Genomic DNA, 17,969 nt, shown 5'->3' on the forward strand with positions numbered 1-17,969 from the left:
GGAAGTCCATGCTAAAACTAAAATCCCTGCATCTATAGCCTCCAACATCCTTTCACTAACCTCTCTAGCAGTGGTGGCTTGTGAAGTATTAGGATGGGGGGACACCAGACCCCATCCTTCCTTTTCTGACCTCTCCCATTTCTCATAAGCCCCACCCCTTATAGAATCCACTCACTCCATCCCATGTATTTCACTTGCTTCCACAGATAGTGTCAGGAGTATATAGCTCAGCCTCACAGATCAGGATATATAGCTCCATCATGGATCAAGGTATATAGCCCCCCATCAGTACAGACCCCCCTAGGACAAACCACCCCCCACCATCAGCACAGACCCCCGCCCCAGGACAGACCAACCCCCCCCCCCCCCAACATCAGCATAGACCCCCCTATGACAGTGATGGCAAACCTTGGCACCTCAGATGTTTTGGAACTACATTTCCCATGATGCTCAGCTACAATGCAGAGCACATGAGCATCATGGGAAATGTAGTTCCAAAACATCTGGGGTACCAAGGTTCGCCATCACTGCCCTAGGACAAACCACCCCCCCCACCATCAGCACAGACCCCCAGTCACTCACTGAGTGAGTGGAGAGAATAAGGGGCGAACTGAGCACTGCAGAGAAGCGCAGGGAAGGGAATCACCTGACTGAGTGAGGGAAGGGTCCAGGGATTATTGTGTGCAGAGGGGTGGCTTGCGTCCACATACAGACTGAGTCAGCTAGAGCTAGCTAGGAGAAGAGAGACACAAGCTGACACACTGAGTCAAGGAGGTTTACATATCATTAGAAGCCGTGCCGCTCAGCTCAGGAGTCAATCACCAGTCACCACGCTTCATCCTTCTCAGTCCACTTGCTCCAACTGCAGTGATCTGGGAAACCGGAAGTGGTATGGTGCCGCAAGAAGCACCGTCCATGTCCTCCAGTACCGGCCATTAAAATAAAAGAATAGGAGCAGTGACAAATCACTTGAGAGTGGGGGGTGTTTGTGGTCGCATCGCTTGCACCCCGAACTCTCCCTTAACATGGGCAAATCAACTTTCCAGCTTGCAAACGGGAAGCTGGGAAGCTTCCCATAGACCGCAGTGTTACATCTTCTTTTTTTTTTTTTTTTGGTGAATTGCTTTTGGGGGCGGCACCCACGTGTCCCCTATGGATGGGCTGCCACTGCTATCTAGCCCTTAAAGAAGAAAACTTCATACATACCTTTTCTGCAGGCGATCCAACCCAATCTCCAGCGGGGGGAAGCTCTGATCCCACACTGAGCTGTCAGATCTTTTCTGTAAAACTATACTTATGAACTACAAGGGGCTTTTCAAACGCTGCCTATAGAAAATGTAGGGTACTGAAGTTTGTCACATATTAAAGGTTTGACATTTTGGGTAGCTATTTCAGAGGTGCAACCTCATTTTTTATATTTTGCCACTAATTTAGGTAGTTTGTATGCTCCAAAAAAATTCACTTTAATGTGTGTTTATTTTTTTTACTAAAATTGTATTTATTTTTATGGTAATATGGTGTAACATAAAAATTTGGAAATACCACTATTTTATTCTCTAGGGGTATTTGCTTTCAGAAAAAATATCATGTTTGGGGGGGGGGTTTATGTAATCTTCAGGCCTAAAATGATTTAAAATGTGTGCAAAAAAATTGCAAAAACTCTGGCAGAGAAAGGGTTAACCACCTGCACCACTCATCCTAATATTGTACAACCAATACAGTGCAGATAATTTTCTGTCTACAGAAAGCCTGCCCAGATCACATGACCACATCAATGAGGATGGAGGAGAACCGGAGTCACATGACTGAGAGGATACTAAACCTCACCCTGGAGATCATCTACCTGCTGACCGGAGAGGTGAGGAGGATTCTGGGAGGTCACATGACATCACTCTTATCTCTATTAATAAAACACAAACTTGACCAGAGAGGTGAGGAGGATTCTGAGAGGTCACATGACATCACTCTTATCTCTATTAATAAAACACAAACTTGACCAGAGAGGTGAGGAGGATTCTGGGATTCTAACATGGTATTCCAATTGGTTTTCCAATACAGAGGTTTCCGATTCCGAAGTCGGGTGATCATATGACCATCACAGTGCCTCCATGTGACTCCCTAAAACCTGAGAGACACAACATGGAGAAGATTCTAGAAGTCACCAAGAAGATGATGGAGCTGCTGACAGGAGAGGTGAGCGGTGCCGGGAATTCTGGGACATTATCCAGTAACAGACAAGGGATATGTCTGGATGGTGACTGTATCATTGTGTGTGTCAGGTTCCTATAAGGTGTCATGATTTCACTGTTTATTTTTCCATGGAGGAGTGGGAGTATTTAGAAGGACACAAGGATCTCTACAAGGACGTCATGATGGAGAATCAGCCGCCCCTCACATCACCGGGTAAGAGGAGACTTTATTGTAAAGGAGAGAGCAGTACGGAGGCTCCACCTAGATCCCCCATCATCTGATAAACGCATAGAAACAATGGCCCGGATTCACGTACAGCGGCGCATCTTTAGACCGGCGTAGCGCATCTCATATGCGCTACGCCGACGTAAATCAGTGAGGCAAGAACTGTATTCACAAAGCACTCGCTCCCAAACTTGCGCCGGCGTAACGTAAATTGGCCGACGTAAGCCCGCCTAATTCAAACTAGGAAGGTAGTGGGCGTGATCTATTAAAATGAAGCGTGACCCCATTTAAATGAAGGGCCGAACGAACGGCGCATGCGCACGCATGCTCACGCATGCTCAGAATCACGTTGCATATACTCCCTAAGATACGACGGCTCAATGCCTACGACGTTAACGTAACCTACGCCCAGCCCCATTCACGTACGACTTGCGTAAACAACGTAAAATATGACGGCTGTTCCCTGGTCCATACCCTAACATGACTTACCCCTGCTTTGTGCAGACGTACGCCTTACTTAAACGGCGTAGATTACAGCGACGGGTGCAAGTACGTTCGTGAATCGGCGTATCTCGGTCATTTACATATTCGCAGCGTAAATCAATGGAAGCGCCCCTTGTGGCCAGCGTAAATATGCGCCCAAGATACGACAGCGTAGGAGACTTACGTTGGTCGGATCAAGCCAAAATTCAGGCGTATCTTGTTTGCTGAATCGGGCGCATAGATACAACGACGCATCCGTGGACTTACGCGGCGTATCAGAAGATACGTCGGCGTAAGTCCTTTGTGAATCCGGGCCAAAGTATTCAGTCAGTGTGTGTGTTTCCTACAGATGGATCCAGTAATGGGAACCCACCAGAGAGATGTCCCCGTCCTCTGTATTCCCGGGATTCCACACAGGAAGATCACACCATCCCCCCCAATCATCAGGTAGATGAGGAACAATCACTGATAGTATCATTAGGATCTGTACATTATCTGTATTGTTACAATTGATGTCATTTTTATTCTATATTTAGAGTGGAAACCTGAGAGATTCTAACGTTGTGGGTAAAGCAGAAGACGAGGCATATGTGAGAGATGATGAGCAGTCTATGGAGGAGGATGGAATAACGGGGACATTTATAGAAGAGGACACTCCTACAGAGATCAGCCCAGGTGGGTTAATACTAAATACATTCCTCAACCCATACTGCTCACTGATTGGTCCAGAGTAGGGCAAGGACTGGTCCAGAGTAGGGCAAGGACTGGGTGATATCGGCCTGTAATCCCCTGGTCACTTTCCTGAGCTGTGTTCCCCGTCCTGTATTTCTCTCGGATAATCTTCCTTCTCTGTGCTGCAGACACAATTTATGTATCTACGCTGGATTTATGGAGATTCAGCTAACAGGGAAATGTTGATTTTCTTCATGTTCATTGCTTGACCTAGGCACCTTGGACATGTGTCTTGGGTCTTCTGCCCAGGTCTAGCAAGATCTCTTGATGGAACAATTCTCCCAAGGTTACTTGCTCTGTTGTTTGCTGGCTGTGTCGGGTGGAGGGATATTTAGATATTCGCCAGCACACCACGGATCATCAATTTAGTCCATATGGTTTTTATCCAAGAAAGATTGCATCGAAAAATGGTGCAGTGCAATGTGTCAGACCCGCGCAGGACCCTTTCATCAGACATGCCTGACGAAAGGGTCCTGCGTGGCTCTGAAACGTTGCACTACACCATTTTTTCCGATGTAATCTTTCTTGAATAAAAACTGGATGAAATCGATGATCCGTGGTGTGGTACAGGTTCCAGTACATTGAGAGCTCATTCCAGTTACATGTGCAATGGGAATATGGACTGTGAGTGGAAGGAAGTGTCTAGTCTCAGACCCAAGTCACTGAGTGTAGTCTCAGGAGATGGGAGGCAGCGGTGTGGGACCTCACAGGGGCCTTAGTCTTATGCCGTGGTGTACACACGACCGCTTTTTGGTTTCTAAAAACAATGTTTTTAAGGGTCCAGAAAAAACAAAGTTTTTTTTCAACCCGATTTTTAAAACAGCCTTGCCTACACACGATCGTGGAAAAAAAATGCTCTAGCAAAGCGCGGTGATGTACAACACGTACGACGGCACTATAAAGGGGAAGTTCCATGCGGATGGCGCCACCCTTGGGGCTGCTTTTGCTGATTTCGTGTTACCGCGTGTTAGTAAAAGTTCGGTGAGAGATGATTCGCGCTTTTCAGTCTTCGTGCTTTAACCACTTAAGGACCGCCTCCTGCACATATACGTCGGCAGAATGGCACGGCTGGGCACAAGCACGTATATATACGTCCTGTACTTGTACCCAGCCGTGGGTCGCGGACCCGATCGCCGCTCGAGTGCGGCGATCGGTCCCCGGAGCTGAAGAACAAGGAGAGCCGTGTGTAAATACGGCTTCCCCGTGCTTCACTGTGGCGGCGTATCGATCGCGTCATCCCCTTTATAGGGGAGACACGATCGATGACGTCACACCTACAGCCACACCCCCCTACAGTTGTAAACACTCACACAGTGAACCCTAACTCCTACAGCGCCCCCTGTGGTTAACTCCCAAACTGCAACTGTCATTTTCACAATAAACAATGCAATTTTAAATGCATTTTTTGCTGTGAAAATGACAATGGTCCCAAAAATGTGTCAAAATTGTCCGAAGTGTCCGCCATAATGTCGCAGTCACGAAAAAAATCGCTGATCGCCGCCATTAGTAGTAAAAGAATAAATAAAAATGCAACAAAACTATCCCCTATTTTGTAAACGCTATACATTTTGCGCAAACCAACCGATAAACGATTATTGCGATTTTTTTTTTTTTACCAAAAATAGGTAGAAGAATACGTATCGGCCTAAACTGAGGAAAAAAAAATTATATATGTTTTTGGGGGATATTTATTATAGCAAAAAGTAAAAAATATTGAATTTTTTTCAAAATTGTCGCTCTATTTTTGTTTATAGCGCAAAAACTAAAAACCGCAGATGTGATCAAATACCACCAAAAGAAAGCTCTATTTGTGGGGAAAAAAGGAAGCCAATTTTGTTTCGGAGCCACGTCGCACGACCGCGCAATTGTCTTTTAAAACTACGCAGTCCCGAACTGTAAAAACACCTTGGGTCTTTAGCCAGCATATTGGTCCGGGGCTTAAGTGGTTAAAGATCGTTTTCTAGTGTTCAGTTTGTGCTTGTGGGTTTGTATCTGTCTTTCAGTGCTTGTAGTCAGTATGTGTTTTTGCAGTGCGTTCTTGTCCGCTCGTTACTGTTTTTCAGGACGTTCTTCAGAGGCCTTGCTGTTCTTCAGTGCGTTCTTTTAGTTCGTTCTGATTAGACGACCGTTTTCTAGCCATGAAAAAGTCTGTTTTTTTAATTTATTTTATTTTCTAATTTGGGTTTCTTTTATCTTTCTCCTAGGTTATCCTAGTGCCATTGTAGTGCCATGTGTATTTTCCTTTACTAAATACCCATCATTGTCAATGTAAACACCACAAATATTTATTTGTTCTTTTAGGCAAAATTGATATTATATGAGTATAACATTTTTTTTTATTGTTTCACATTTTAAATGTCTTTTTTTTTTTTTTTTATATATATATATATATTTTTTTTGGGTGAAAACTTTATTTTTTTTAGATAATCCCAAAAATTTTGATTGTGCATCAATTTTTTTTTTATTAGAATCTAAAAAAAATGTTCTTGTTAAAACGCATGAACAATGTAACTTTTTTCAAGTTTGACATTGTTAATGCGTTTAAGCACGTAAAACTAAAAATTCAGATTCGAAAAAATGACATTATTTTTTTAAAATACAAATAAAACATTACCAACAAACAAAATTAAAAGTGTAAAATATTAACTTTTTTTTTTTTCTTTAACCCTCCCAAGAACATCAATCACATATTTAATCCTTTGCTCCACCCGCTTTGTCTTTTTCCTTATATGCACCAAGCTTGTGTTGATGTCATCCAGGTTAGCAGAGCAGGCTATCACCTCGCCAATTAGCATCTGGGCGCTGTGCGAATCAAATCGGTCCGCAGCCAGAAAAGCTCCTAAAATTTGGAAACACAGGGCCAGATCCACAAAAGAGATATGCCGACTTAACTCGATTTTTCTAATTTTACACGGCGTGTATCTTTGCGCCCGATCCTCAAAACGAGAAGCGCCTGAAATTCCGGCTTTTCCGTCCTACCTAAAATAATTACACCGGCGCATTCTCGGGCGCAAATTACGCTAGGCACGCCGCTTTATTTGATAGGCAAAGATGCGAATGAGGGAGATAGGGCGATCCACAGAATTAAGTGTGTGCGCCGTAGATTACGCCCTGTGCGCACCTGTTAGTTTCCCAGTGGGAATTTACACTTTATAAAAGCAGCCCTAATTTTACACATGCCGTCTGAATGTCTGCTGAAGCAACACCATTGCTGAAGAGCTCAGCACACACACACTTTCAGGACTAAAATCTCTCTGCCAAAATGCCAGGACCATCAATGATCCTAGCTGCATTAGTGTCTATAGAGGCACAAAGAAGGAGGAGGGCACAGAGGAGGAGGAGGAGGGCACAGGAGAGGGTATACCGCCCACGCCAAGATTTGTTTGGCATGCCTGCTTCTGAAGTATTCCGCAACTACAGATTTACCCGTGAGGCCATCCTGGAATTAACAACAATACTTCAGGATGATCTTACCAGCCCAACACAACGCTCCCATGCACTGCAGCCACTCATCAAAGTACTGGCAACTTTGCATTTTCTTGCCACTGGCTCATTCCATTTTCTTGCCACTGGCTCATTCCAACGCACAAGTGGAGGCGTGGCTGGGATGGCACAATCCTCCATCAGCAGGTGTGTGCACCAAGTGGTCCCTGCAATCCTGCGGCGCATGGGAAATCAGTTTCAAAAACCCACCCAGGAGGATCAGCGTTTAAAGACCATGACAGACTTCTATCACATTGCCAGATTTCCACGCACCATCGGGGCCATTGATTGTACCCATGTGGCACTACAACCACCCCATGATACTGAACACATGTTCCGGAATCGTAAAGGCTGGCATTCCATAAATGTGCAAGTGATCGTAGATGCCCATGGCCTCATCTGGCACGTCTGTGCTAAATTTCCCGGGATCCTGCCATGATAGTTATATTTACTGGCAGACCCAGATCTCCAGAGATTTGGACCAGAACATGTATGGAGACAGCTGGCTGATTGGTGAGTGACATGTGTGTCAGGTATGTCCCCCCCATGATGCTGACATCACAAGGGGCACATGCATGACTAATATCCTCCTGTCTTTTCCCTTACAGGTGACTCAGGATATGCCTTGGGACCTCACATGATGACCCCATTCAGGAAGCCCCAAACCCCAGGAGAGCAACGCTACAACCAGGCGCACATACGTACCCGGGGAGTGGTTGAACGTACATTTGGGCTTATGAAGTCCCGCTTCAGATGCCTGGATAAGTCTGGGGGTACACTTCTGTATTCCCCTGACTTTGTGTGCCAAATAATTGGGGCATGTTGTATACTCCACAACTTTGCCCTCAGAAGGGGACTGCATATTGACTTATGTGATGACCTGACCCCTGACCCAGGCAATACCCCCCCAACCAACTCTACCCGGTCTGCTGAGGGCACAGCAGCCAGGAGACGCCTTGCAGAAGGCATTTTTTCCCAATAAACGTACATGATTAATGTCACAATAAGAATGTATCTTTTCCCTGTAAATGCACATCAATAAAGTCACAATGATAATGCATGAATGCACACCACTGTGGTTCCTAGCACAGACACATCACATGCACATCGAATTGGATTAGATCCAAGTCCCCCCCCCCCCTTTGGGACTTGGGAGCAGTAACGCCACGCCACGGCTCCAATTATGTCACTGTGCATTCAAACACCATTCAGGAACCTGGGATTGCACTTCTCCCTGGTCCTGGGGATCCCTACTCCACCAAAACTGAGGGTGACACCCTTAATTTCTCAGGAATGCCACCCCCCCCACATTCACACACATAAATCAAATCATAAGTACAGAAGACCAAATTAAATAATAAAAAAAAAAAATGCATAAACAAAAAAACAAAAGTATCCCAGCAAATTAATTAGCGGCGGCAATTGCTACGCCTTGGCTGGGCAGGGCCACGGCCACGCCGTCGCGGAGGATGCCCATTGGGGGGGGTGAGCTGGGGAAGGAGGAGCCTCCTGGGGGGGGTGAGCTGGGGAAGGAGGAGCCTCCTGGGGGGGTGAGCTGGGGAAGGAGGAGCCTCCTGGGGGGGTGAGCTGGGGAAGGAGGAGCCGCCCCTGCTGGCCTGCCCTCCATGGCCCCTGCAATGCGAGTGAGACAGGCAGTGAGGGCAGCCGCATTGGCCTGGCCAGACCTAGTATTGTCCTGCACAGCCTGGGTCAGGGCACTCAGCTCATGGGCCACGCGTGTTGTGGCGGTCTGTATGTCGTTCAAACATGTAATGACCGCCGTTGAGTTGGTGGCCACATCACCGAGTGCCTCCATCATTTCACCCTGGCTGTGCTCCATCTGTGTAATTTTTTCAAGTATTTTCCCAAGAGTGCGGGTCTGCCGGGCATTGTCCTTCACCACACTGGCCGACAGACGCTCGCCCACAGCCACGGTCTCCTGGGTTGGCCCCCTGGCTGCCGCTGAGTCTTGCGGGCCTGGAGGAGGGGAGAGAGTGACCCTGGTGACTGGAGGCCTGTTGGGGGAGAAGTGGGAGGGGCTACCCCTGATGGTGGCCTGACTGGTGCCAGCCTCAGGGGTAGCCTCAGGGGAAGACTCAAAGGTCATCATATCAGTGGCCAGGAGGACTTCCCGGCCAATCTGCATATTTTCGTCCTCTTCCCCCTCATCATCCTCCTCCCACTCATCCTCCTCCCCCTCAACCTCCTCATGAGTGGAGGTTTGGCCAATCCCCTCCCCTGGGGAATCCTGCCCTTCTTGGGACTCATCATCAGCCTGTCTTGGGGGTGGTGCTGCAGCCTGGCCCGATGGGCCTGCAACCTCCTGGCGTGCAACCTCCTGGCGTGCAACCTCCTGGCGTGTAACCTCCTGGCCTGCAACCTCCTGGCCTGCAACCTCCTGGCCATCTGTGGAGGACACAAAACCATCACATGTTTGAGGAACCACACACTTGGCACATCTTCCCTTCCCCCACCCACACATGCTAATCAACAGAGAATAAACAAAAAAACCTACCTGTCCTCCTAGGAACTTCTGACGTATAGCCAGGCAGGCCCACCACCTGCTGTGGGTGGAAACACTGGGCCACTGCCCATTCCTCCTCCGTCAGTCTGACTGGGCAGGGTCCCCCTCCTCCAGTGCCCCTGGTATGGGCGTCGATCCTTGCCATCTTATTCCGGACGACGCTCCTCAGATCATTTATTTTTTTCTGTATGCCAGCGGGGGTCCTGGTCTCCGCCCCCGCCCCGCCCCCCGCCGCATTGATCTGGTCGGTGATTTTTTTTATAAGCTGCCTCCTCCTGGCCGGGGTGGTGTTCTGGCTCTCAGGGCCATGCAGAAATCGCCCATATTTCACAATGCCCCGAGCAAGAATTTGCTTCTCTCCCAGGGTAAAATTAAGCTTCCTGCGTTTGGGGGGCATCACATACACCACCCAGCAACAACAAACACACCCGACAAACAATCTACAATACACACCCAAAAACCTGACAAAAATATATACCACAAAAAACTAACCAAAATCTAAACACACAAGGACACAGCTAATAGTAATTCAAAAACAAACACGCACCAACAAACAAACAAAAAACAAACACCAAAAAACAATCAGCAAAAACACTAACAAACAAATTAAATAAAGACACTTCGCAAAAACAAACACGCACCAACAAACAAACAAAAAACAAACACCAAAAAACAATCAGCAAAAACACTAACAAACAAATTAAATAAAGACACTTCGCAAAAACAAACAACAACTAGACTCTCCAACTCCTCAAACACTTTTCTCACAAACACAACTTACCAACACACAAACAAACAGAGCAGAAGCAAATTGCTCATGGAAGGGGAACAATGGGATATACTTTTGCAAGGGAAGTGTGTGTGTGTGGTGCTTTTTACACACAGGGCGATCCTCAAACTAAGTACACTTGGCCTTTTACCTATCTCACTGATTGCGCCGAGACCAGTTCTGCACATGCCCAGTGAGGTCCCGATTCGTGCGCGCATGCGCCGTACGGCCGGTGCCTCATTTGCATGGGGTCACGGCTCATTACAATGAAGCACGCCCACTTCCTTCCCACTTGCAAAAACCCCGCCTTACGCCTCTGAATTTAAGTTACGCTGGCGCAAATTTAGACGCAAATGCGCTGTGGATACGGCACTTACGACACCAACTTAGGGCAACGTAACTTAAATGACATAAGTTAGGACAAACTAAATTTGCACTGCTGGCTGAGGATCTGGCCCACCATGTATTATAAATATGCAGGCGTACATCTATTACCTGAAGCTGTGGTGTATGACACTGACCTGTTGTGGTGCCACTTTCTTCTTCCTCCACATCCCGCGGGGGTGGGTCTTGGGTAGGAGGTGTGGGGTTCCTAGGCTCCGGTCTGGAAGCTCTTTGTCGCCCTATGAGATTGTAACAAAAGGGATACTTTTTTTTTTTTTTTTTTTTTGTTCCGCCTCAGAGAACTATCAGGATACTCAATCACTTAAGCGTTCAATTTGCAGTCTCCTTTGTTCGCATCATGGTTGGAAATTTCTTTCTTGTATTTTTTTTTTTTTTTTTATTCCCTCTCTTTTTTTTTAATCAGTATATCTTTTTTTTTTTTTTTTTTTTTTTTTTTTTTTCCTGAATATATGTCAATAGATATACAAAAGGAAACAAAGAAAAACAAAATTCTTAAATACATGAATAGATACATTAGTATCCCCTAGCCGAACCAACCCTTATCCGACCCTCTAGCCCCCCCCAACCCTTGATCCCGCCCTCCCACCCTCCCCTATCTCCGGAATTCTGTCTCCTGTTGAGTCACTCTTTGCCCGTTGACCTTCCTACACTGTATCATCCTGTCTATATACCTTGGTGCAAGTTTAAAATTGACCCAGTCCTGCCATTTCCGTTTAAATCCTCCCTCTCCTTCCTCTCCCATGTACCTGAGCTGTTCAGCATAATATATGTCGTTGATTCTGCAAAACCAGCTATTTACTGTCGGGCTCATAGGGTCCTTCCATTGTTTGGGGATCAGACTCTTAGCTGCATCTAGTACGTGTGGAAGTAAGGTTCTCATATACTGTTTAGTTGACATTTCTGTCCCATGAAACAAGCAGACCCATGGATCCGAAGGTATTTTAATTCCGGTTATCTCCTCGATTATTAATAATACATCCTGCCAGTATGTTTTAATTTTTGGGCAGGTCCACCATATATGTGACATAGTGCCCTCTTCAAGACAGCCCCTCCAACAGTATTGGGAGGTGTCGTCTTGGTAACGGTGTGCTATGGCCGGGGTTATATACCATCGTGCTAAACATTTAAAGTTCATTTCGATCAATGCACAATTGAATGAGGTTGAATGCGTCTTTTTTAATATTTTCCTGACCACTGTCTCTGTTTTTCCCGTTCCCAATTCCTCTTCCCATTTATTAATATAAGGAGGGAGACCGGGGTCTTTCAATCCCATTAATATTTTATAAATTGCGGAGATCGCGCCCCTTCCCCCTGGTGCCAAACACACACGCTCCAGAGGGAGCAAGTATCTATCTGACCTCAGGGGGGGGGGGAGGGAGCCCACAAAATGCGTCAGCTGCAAGTATCGCCACCTGTTCAACTCAAACAATTCTTTTTTTTTACTTAGTTCCTGATAGGTGAGAATTTTGCCGTCTTTTAATATGTCTTTTAATTGAGCATCTGATTTTTTAATCCAGTTGCCAAACAAGTCCATTTTCCCTGGTGCAAAGAAGTTTGTGTCAGATAGAGGAATTAATGGGGAGTTATAACCCCATCTATGTTTTTTATGTGCCCTATCCCAAATAGTCATAGAAGCCAATGTGATTGTGTGCATGTGTGGGTTTATTTGTCTAAAATGTGGCGGTATCCAAATTTCTTTTCCTAACCGTGAATTGGTTGAACAGCTTTCCAATCTCACCCATCTTTTCTCTCCTTTATCTCTGACCCAGTCAACCACCCGTGCCATGTGTATAGCCATATAATATGTATAGATATCCGGTACCCCCAAACCACCATGTTCCTTATCTCTAATTAACACCTCCATACTAATACGTGTTTTTTTGTTCCGCCATATAAACCTATTCAATAACTGTTTTAGTATTTTGAAATAAGCACCCGGTAGTGCGATTGGTAACATTTGGATTATATATAATATCTTAGGGAGAGTGAACATCTTAAAACAGTTTATTCTCCCTAATAGGGATCTTTGTCTCAATGCAATTCTCTTTAAATCTTTTTTAATATCATTTAATAGTGGTATATAATTCTGTGGATAGATTAGGTCAGGGGAAGATGTGATATTAACTCCCAAATATTTTATCTCGGTATCTTTCCATATAAATGGAAACTCTTGCTTATATCTCCGTACGTCCTGTGCTTTCACATTTATATTGAGGATTTCTGATTTTAGAGGATTGATTTTAAAATTAGATACATCTCCATACAATTTGAGGGTTTTTAATAAATTCGGGAGTGTTATAGTTGGATTCGTTATGAATAATAAAATATCATCGGCGAACGCTGCGAGTAACAAAAGGGATACTTGAGTCAAAAAGATTTGAGGCCTGAAAGAGGAATATGAATCATTCTTTTTGTAAGTGTGGTACAATTGTCTGTTTTGTCAATACTTCTAAGCTGAACACATGATTGTATCCACTGGATCACCTGTGTGTGACACCCTAAATGGGTTGTTCTTGTGGCCAACACTTGTGCTACTGAGTCCATGTGTAACCAACTGCTGAGCATACTCTCCTTACTGTATATTGAATTCAGTTAGATTAGTTAAATATAGTTAAGAACACATCTACACAAAAAAAAAAAAAATTCTCACATATAGTTCAAGATGTCGTTATATGTTCATGGGCACAATAATTGGTCGTAGGAATCATCGTTCATTCGCTCACTAATAATAAAATACGATCTTTTTGTCTGATACAGTGTTAACTACATTTGTCCATGCCTAAATAGGCATGATGAAATTTCTAAAACACTGTATCAGACAAAAAGATCGTATTTAATTATTAGTGAGCGATTGAACGATGATTTATACGACCAATTATTGTGCCCACAAACATGAAACTTGACATCTTGAACTGTACTACATGAAAGAAAAAGCACATGCAGCACCATGATATTAATACTAATCTGAGTACACAGGAAAATGACTTACTTTTTCTAATGACTCATTTTATTTTCTGGTATTGCTCCGGCTCCCTCAATTTTATGTCAGACCATCTTTTGCGGAGCTGTTCCTTGGACCTGCGCACCCCAAATTTGTGGTATAGAGTTTTGACCACTTTGTCCATTATTTGGGCCTTCACCTTATTAGGGTATTTGTATGGGCCATGTTTAGCATCATAATCCTCCCTCCTCAATATTGCCACCATTTCCACCATCTCCTCAAACGCCATGTTCGTGGCCTTGTATCTCCGGGATCTGGTGTGTGGTACCGCCTGGGTTCGCTCCTGGCTTGAGGTTGCCACTTGCCGAGTGTCCGCCATGTTGTCTTTCACTAGACGACCGAGAAGGGGCTGGGAAAGTTCACCAAGTTCACAACCACCTTACTCAATCAATTTTGCCAATACTTACACTTTTTACATAAAATCTTTACATCCACATTAATTAGGGAAATTGGCCTTTTAGGAGTCAAATTTAAGAGGAGCTTTGTGAGGTTTCGAAAGAAGAACAATGAACACTTCCCACATAGATGGAAGCCATCGAGGCCTGGAGTTTTGTGAGCAGGCAGTTGTGACATGGCGAGGCACAATCTCCTCAATGGAAATGGGTGCATCCAATTCCCCACGTCTACAAGAAGGAAGAGATACCTGAGCCAAATACTCATATAATTGTTTATCAGAGTATTGAGCTGTGGTAGCCTAAAGATCAGTATAAAGACAGGAAAGCATCCAGAATCTCATGAGGGGCAGTGCCAATCCGCCTAGTAGATAATTGAATACGGAGAATAGAAGTGGGGATGGATTCAGGCCTAGCTAAGTAAGAAAGTAAACAGCCAGCTTTGTTACCATGTGCAAACGTTTTTTTTTTGGGTAGCATAAAGCATCTTCTTTTTAGTAAGGTCTAATAACTGTAGCTCATACTCTGCATTTATACAGCCATGCTTCTCGTGTGTGTGTGTGTGTGTGTGTGTGTGTGTGTGTGTGTGCGAGTCAGAGTTAGCATAATCACTTTCCACTTGCAGCAGAGCAGTTTCCAATTCCTCAGTAGTAATAATTTTTTTATTTCTATTTTAGTAGATGGACGGGAGATGAGGAAAACCTCAGAGGATTGTGTCACTTTGTCTCCAGACTGTAAAGTAGAAGATGAGGACATCACACAGTATAGTCCAGAAGAAAACCCGACTACCTCAAATGTCCATCCGGCACCACACAGTGTAGATGGACCATCGTTTTCCTCTTATCCTGAGGAACCTCAGACTGTGAGGGACGGTGCCGGACCATCGTATTCCTCTTATCCTGAGGAACCTCAGACTGTGAGGGACGGTGTCGTCCTTCCAACAGATAAAAGGTTTCCCTGTATTGAGTGCGGGAGGGGATTCCAATTTAAATCCCAACTTAATTTGCATGAAAGATCTCACACAGGGGAGAAGCCGTATTCCTGCCTGGAATGCGGGAAATGTTTTACACTTAAGTCCCATCTTTCCAAACATCAGAGAACTCATATAGAGGAGAAGCCGTTTTCCTGTCCTGAGTGCAGGAAATGTTTTGTAAATAAATCAGATCTTGTCACACATCAAAGGTCTCGCACAGAGGAGAAGCCGTATTCCTGTCCTGAGTGCTCGAAATCTTTTTTACAAAAATCTTTACTTGTCAGACATCCGAGATCTCACACGGGGGAGAAGCCATTTTCCTGTCCTGAGTGTGGAAAATGTTTTTCAGATAAGTGCGGTCTTAATCATCATCAGAGATTGCACACACCTGAGAAACTTTTTTCCTGTAATGAGTGTGGGAAATTCTTTACACAGAAGTCCAATCTTCATATTCACCAGAGATCACACACAGGTGAGAAGCCTTATTCCTGTTCTGAGTGTGGAAAATGTTTTGCAGTAAAATCAGTTCTGGTCTCACATCAGATGTCTCACACAGAGGAAAAGCCGCATTCCTGTCCTGAGTGCGGTAAATGTTTTTCACAGAAGCCCCATCTTTCCAGACATCAGAGATCTCACAAGGGGGAAAAGCCCTATTCCTGTCTTGAGTGCGGAAAATGTTTTTCAGACATGTCCTATTTTCATAAACATCAGAAATTGCACACAGGTGAGAATCTGTATTCCTGTTCTGAGTGCGGAAAAGGTTTTATACAAAAACAAGAACTTGCCATACATCAGAGGTCTCACACGAAGGAAAAGCCGTATTCCTGTCCTGAGTGCGGGAAATGTTTTTCACAGATATGCCATCTTTCCAGACATAAGAAATCTCACACAGGGGAAAAGCCCTACTCCTGTCCTGAGTGCAGAAAATGTTTTGCAGAAAAGTGGCATCTTCGTAGTCATCAGAGATCGCACACAGGCGAGAAGCCGTTTTCCTGCTCTGAGTGCGGGAAATGTTTTGCACAACAATCAGGACTTGTCTCACATCAGAGATCTCACACGGGGGAAAAGCCGTATTCCTGTCCTGAGTGTGGGAAATGTTTTTTAGAGAAGTCTGGTGTTTCCAAACATCAGAGATCTCACATGAGGAAGAAGTTACTTTCTTGTCCTGAGTGAGGGAATTGTTCCTCACTGAAGTCCTGTCTTCCTGTACATCAGGGATCCCACACAACCCTCGAGGTGTATTAGTACCTTGAGTGCGGGAAATGTCTTGTATATGAATGTTGCTGGACATCACAGCTCTCATGTGGGGAAGAAGCACACCCTGATATACACCTCAGATATACTCCATGGCTGATCTTCATCATGTAAGGAACATTTCATAAGGAGATCAGAGATCACCAAAGACATGGATGAAGTGTTGTACCGTGTTGGCTATTGATAACAGTATAAAAATGGAGTCATTACCTCTCTTGGTAAATTTTGTGGTGTACCCTTTCACAAACGCTTAGAGGTCTAGTTAAAAAAAAAAAAGGGTTCACACTGCTGCGAATTTAAAATCGCGGTAAAATCTCGATTTTTTTACTGCGATTTCGCGGCTGCGATTTTGCCGCAATTTCGGCCACGATTTAAGAGACATCTGTGCAGGGTTCAATGTAAATCGCGGCCCGAAATCGCAAAAAGTAGTACAGGAACTACTTTTTGAAATCGGTGCGGCGTCGCACCGATTAGGACAGTGCCATTGCCGGCAAATGCCGCCGATTTGAGATGCGATTTGACATGTCAAATCGCATCTCAAATCGTACCCAGTGTGAACCAGGGCTCAAGGACTGTGATCAGCATTTGAGCAGCTGTGACAAATGTTGGTAATTTTTTATTTCATACAGTGATTTCCTATGATCTTTGGCTCCATCTATGTACATAATGCGGTATTGCTCTTTTTCCTGTTGGTGGGGGGGGGGGGGGGGGGGAGGTTCAGGCGAAATGCCTAAATGTAGCTGCCCATCATAGGCAATCACTGTGTTAATTAAAGGGGTTGTAAAGGTACAATTTTTGGTCCCCCTTAGTGCAGTCCTCCTTCACTTACCTCATCCTTCAATTTTGCTTTTAAATGTCCTTATTTCTTCTGAGAAATCCTCACTTCCTGTTCTTCTGTCTGTAACTCCACACAGTAATGTGAAGCTTTCTCCCTGGTGTGGAGTGTCGCGCTCGCCCCCCTCCCTTGGACTACAGGAGAGTCAGGACGCTCTCTACGTTGCAGATAGAGAAAGGAGCTGTGTGTTAGTGGGCGTCCTGACTCTCCTGTAGTCCAAGGGAGGGGGCGAGCACGACACTCCACACCAGGGAGAAAGCCTTGCATTACTGTGTGGAGTTACAGACAGAAGAACAGGAAGTGAGGATTTCTCAGAAGAAATAAGGACATTTAAAAGCAAAATGGAAGGATGAGGTAAGTGAAGGAGGACTGCACTAAGGTAAAGGAAGCTATTTAGGGAAAACAAAAAAATTGTACCTTTTTACAACCTCTTTAAATTATGGCTAGAATTCATCACGGCTGGACAAATGTTTTTCACATTCATCAAAAAAATATTTCTACTTATCGACCCCTTAGATTACTATGTCAGGCATGGTTTCATATTGAGATCATGTTCATGTACTTATAAGTAGAGCAAACCATAAAGAACATACAGTGGGACCTCGGATTGCGAGTAACGCGGTTAACAAGCGTATTGCAATACAAGCAATTACTATTATTTTTTTATTCTGACTCGGTTTTTGAGTGTTGTCTTGCAAAACGA

General features: G+C 44.8%; 1 protein-coding gene across 1 annotated transcript; it reads left to right on the forward strand.

Annotated features, from left to right (window-relative positions):
- The first annotated feature begins 14,604 nt into the window (after window positions 1-14,604).
- On the forward strand, window positions 14,605-16,350 carry LOC120935524 (oocyte zinc finger protein XlCOF6.1-like). The gene is made up of 2 exons (XM_040347574.1): window positions 14,605-14,624; window positions 15,078-16,350. The coding sequence occupies exons 1-2, from the start codon at window positions 14,605-14,607 to the stop codon at window positions 16,348-16,350; spliced, it is 1,293 nt and encodes a 430-aa protein (XP_040203508.1).
- Window positions 16,351-17,969: the final 1,619 nt, after the last annotated feature.

Source organism: Rana temporaria, chromosome 4 (assembly GCF_905171775.1).
Source record: "Rana temporaria chromosome 4, aRanTem1.1, whole genome shotgun sequence".
Lineage (NCBI taxonomy): Eukaryota > Metazoa > Chordata > Amphibia > Anura > Ranidae > Rana > Rana temporaria.

Excerpts from the sequence above, each read along its gene's own strand:
- LOC120935524 (XM_040347574.1), top strand. The coding sequence starts at position 14,605 with ATGGATTCAGGCCTAGCTAA. Across the intron at positions 14,625-15,077 it reads ATGGATTCAGGCCTAGCTAA|TGCCGGACCATCGTATTCCT; the intron begins GTAAGAAAGTAA and ends TGTGAGGGACGG.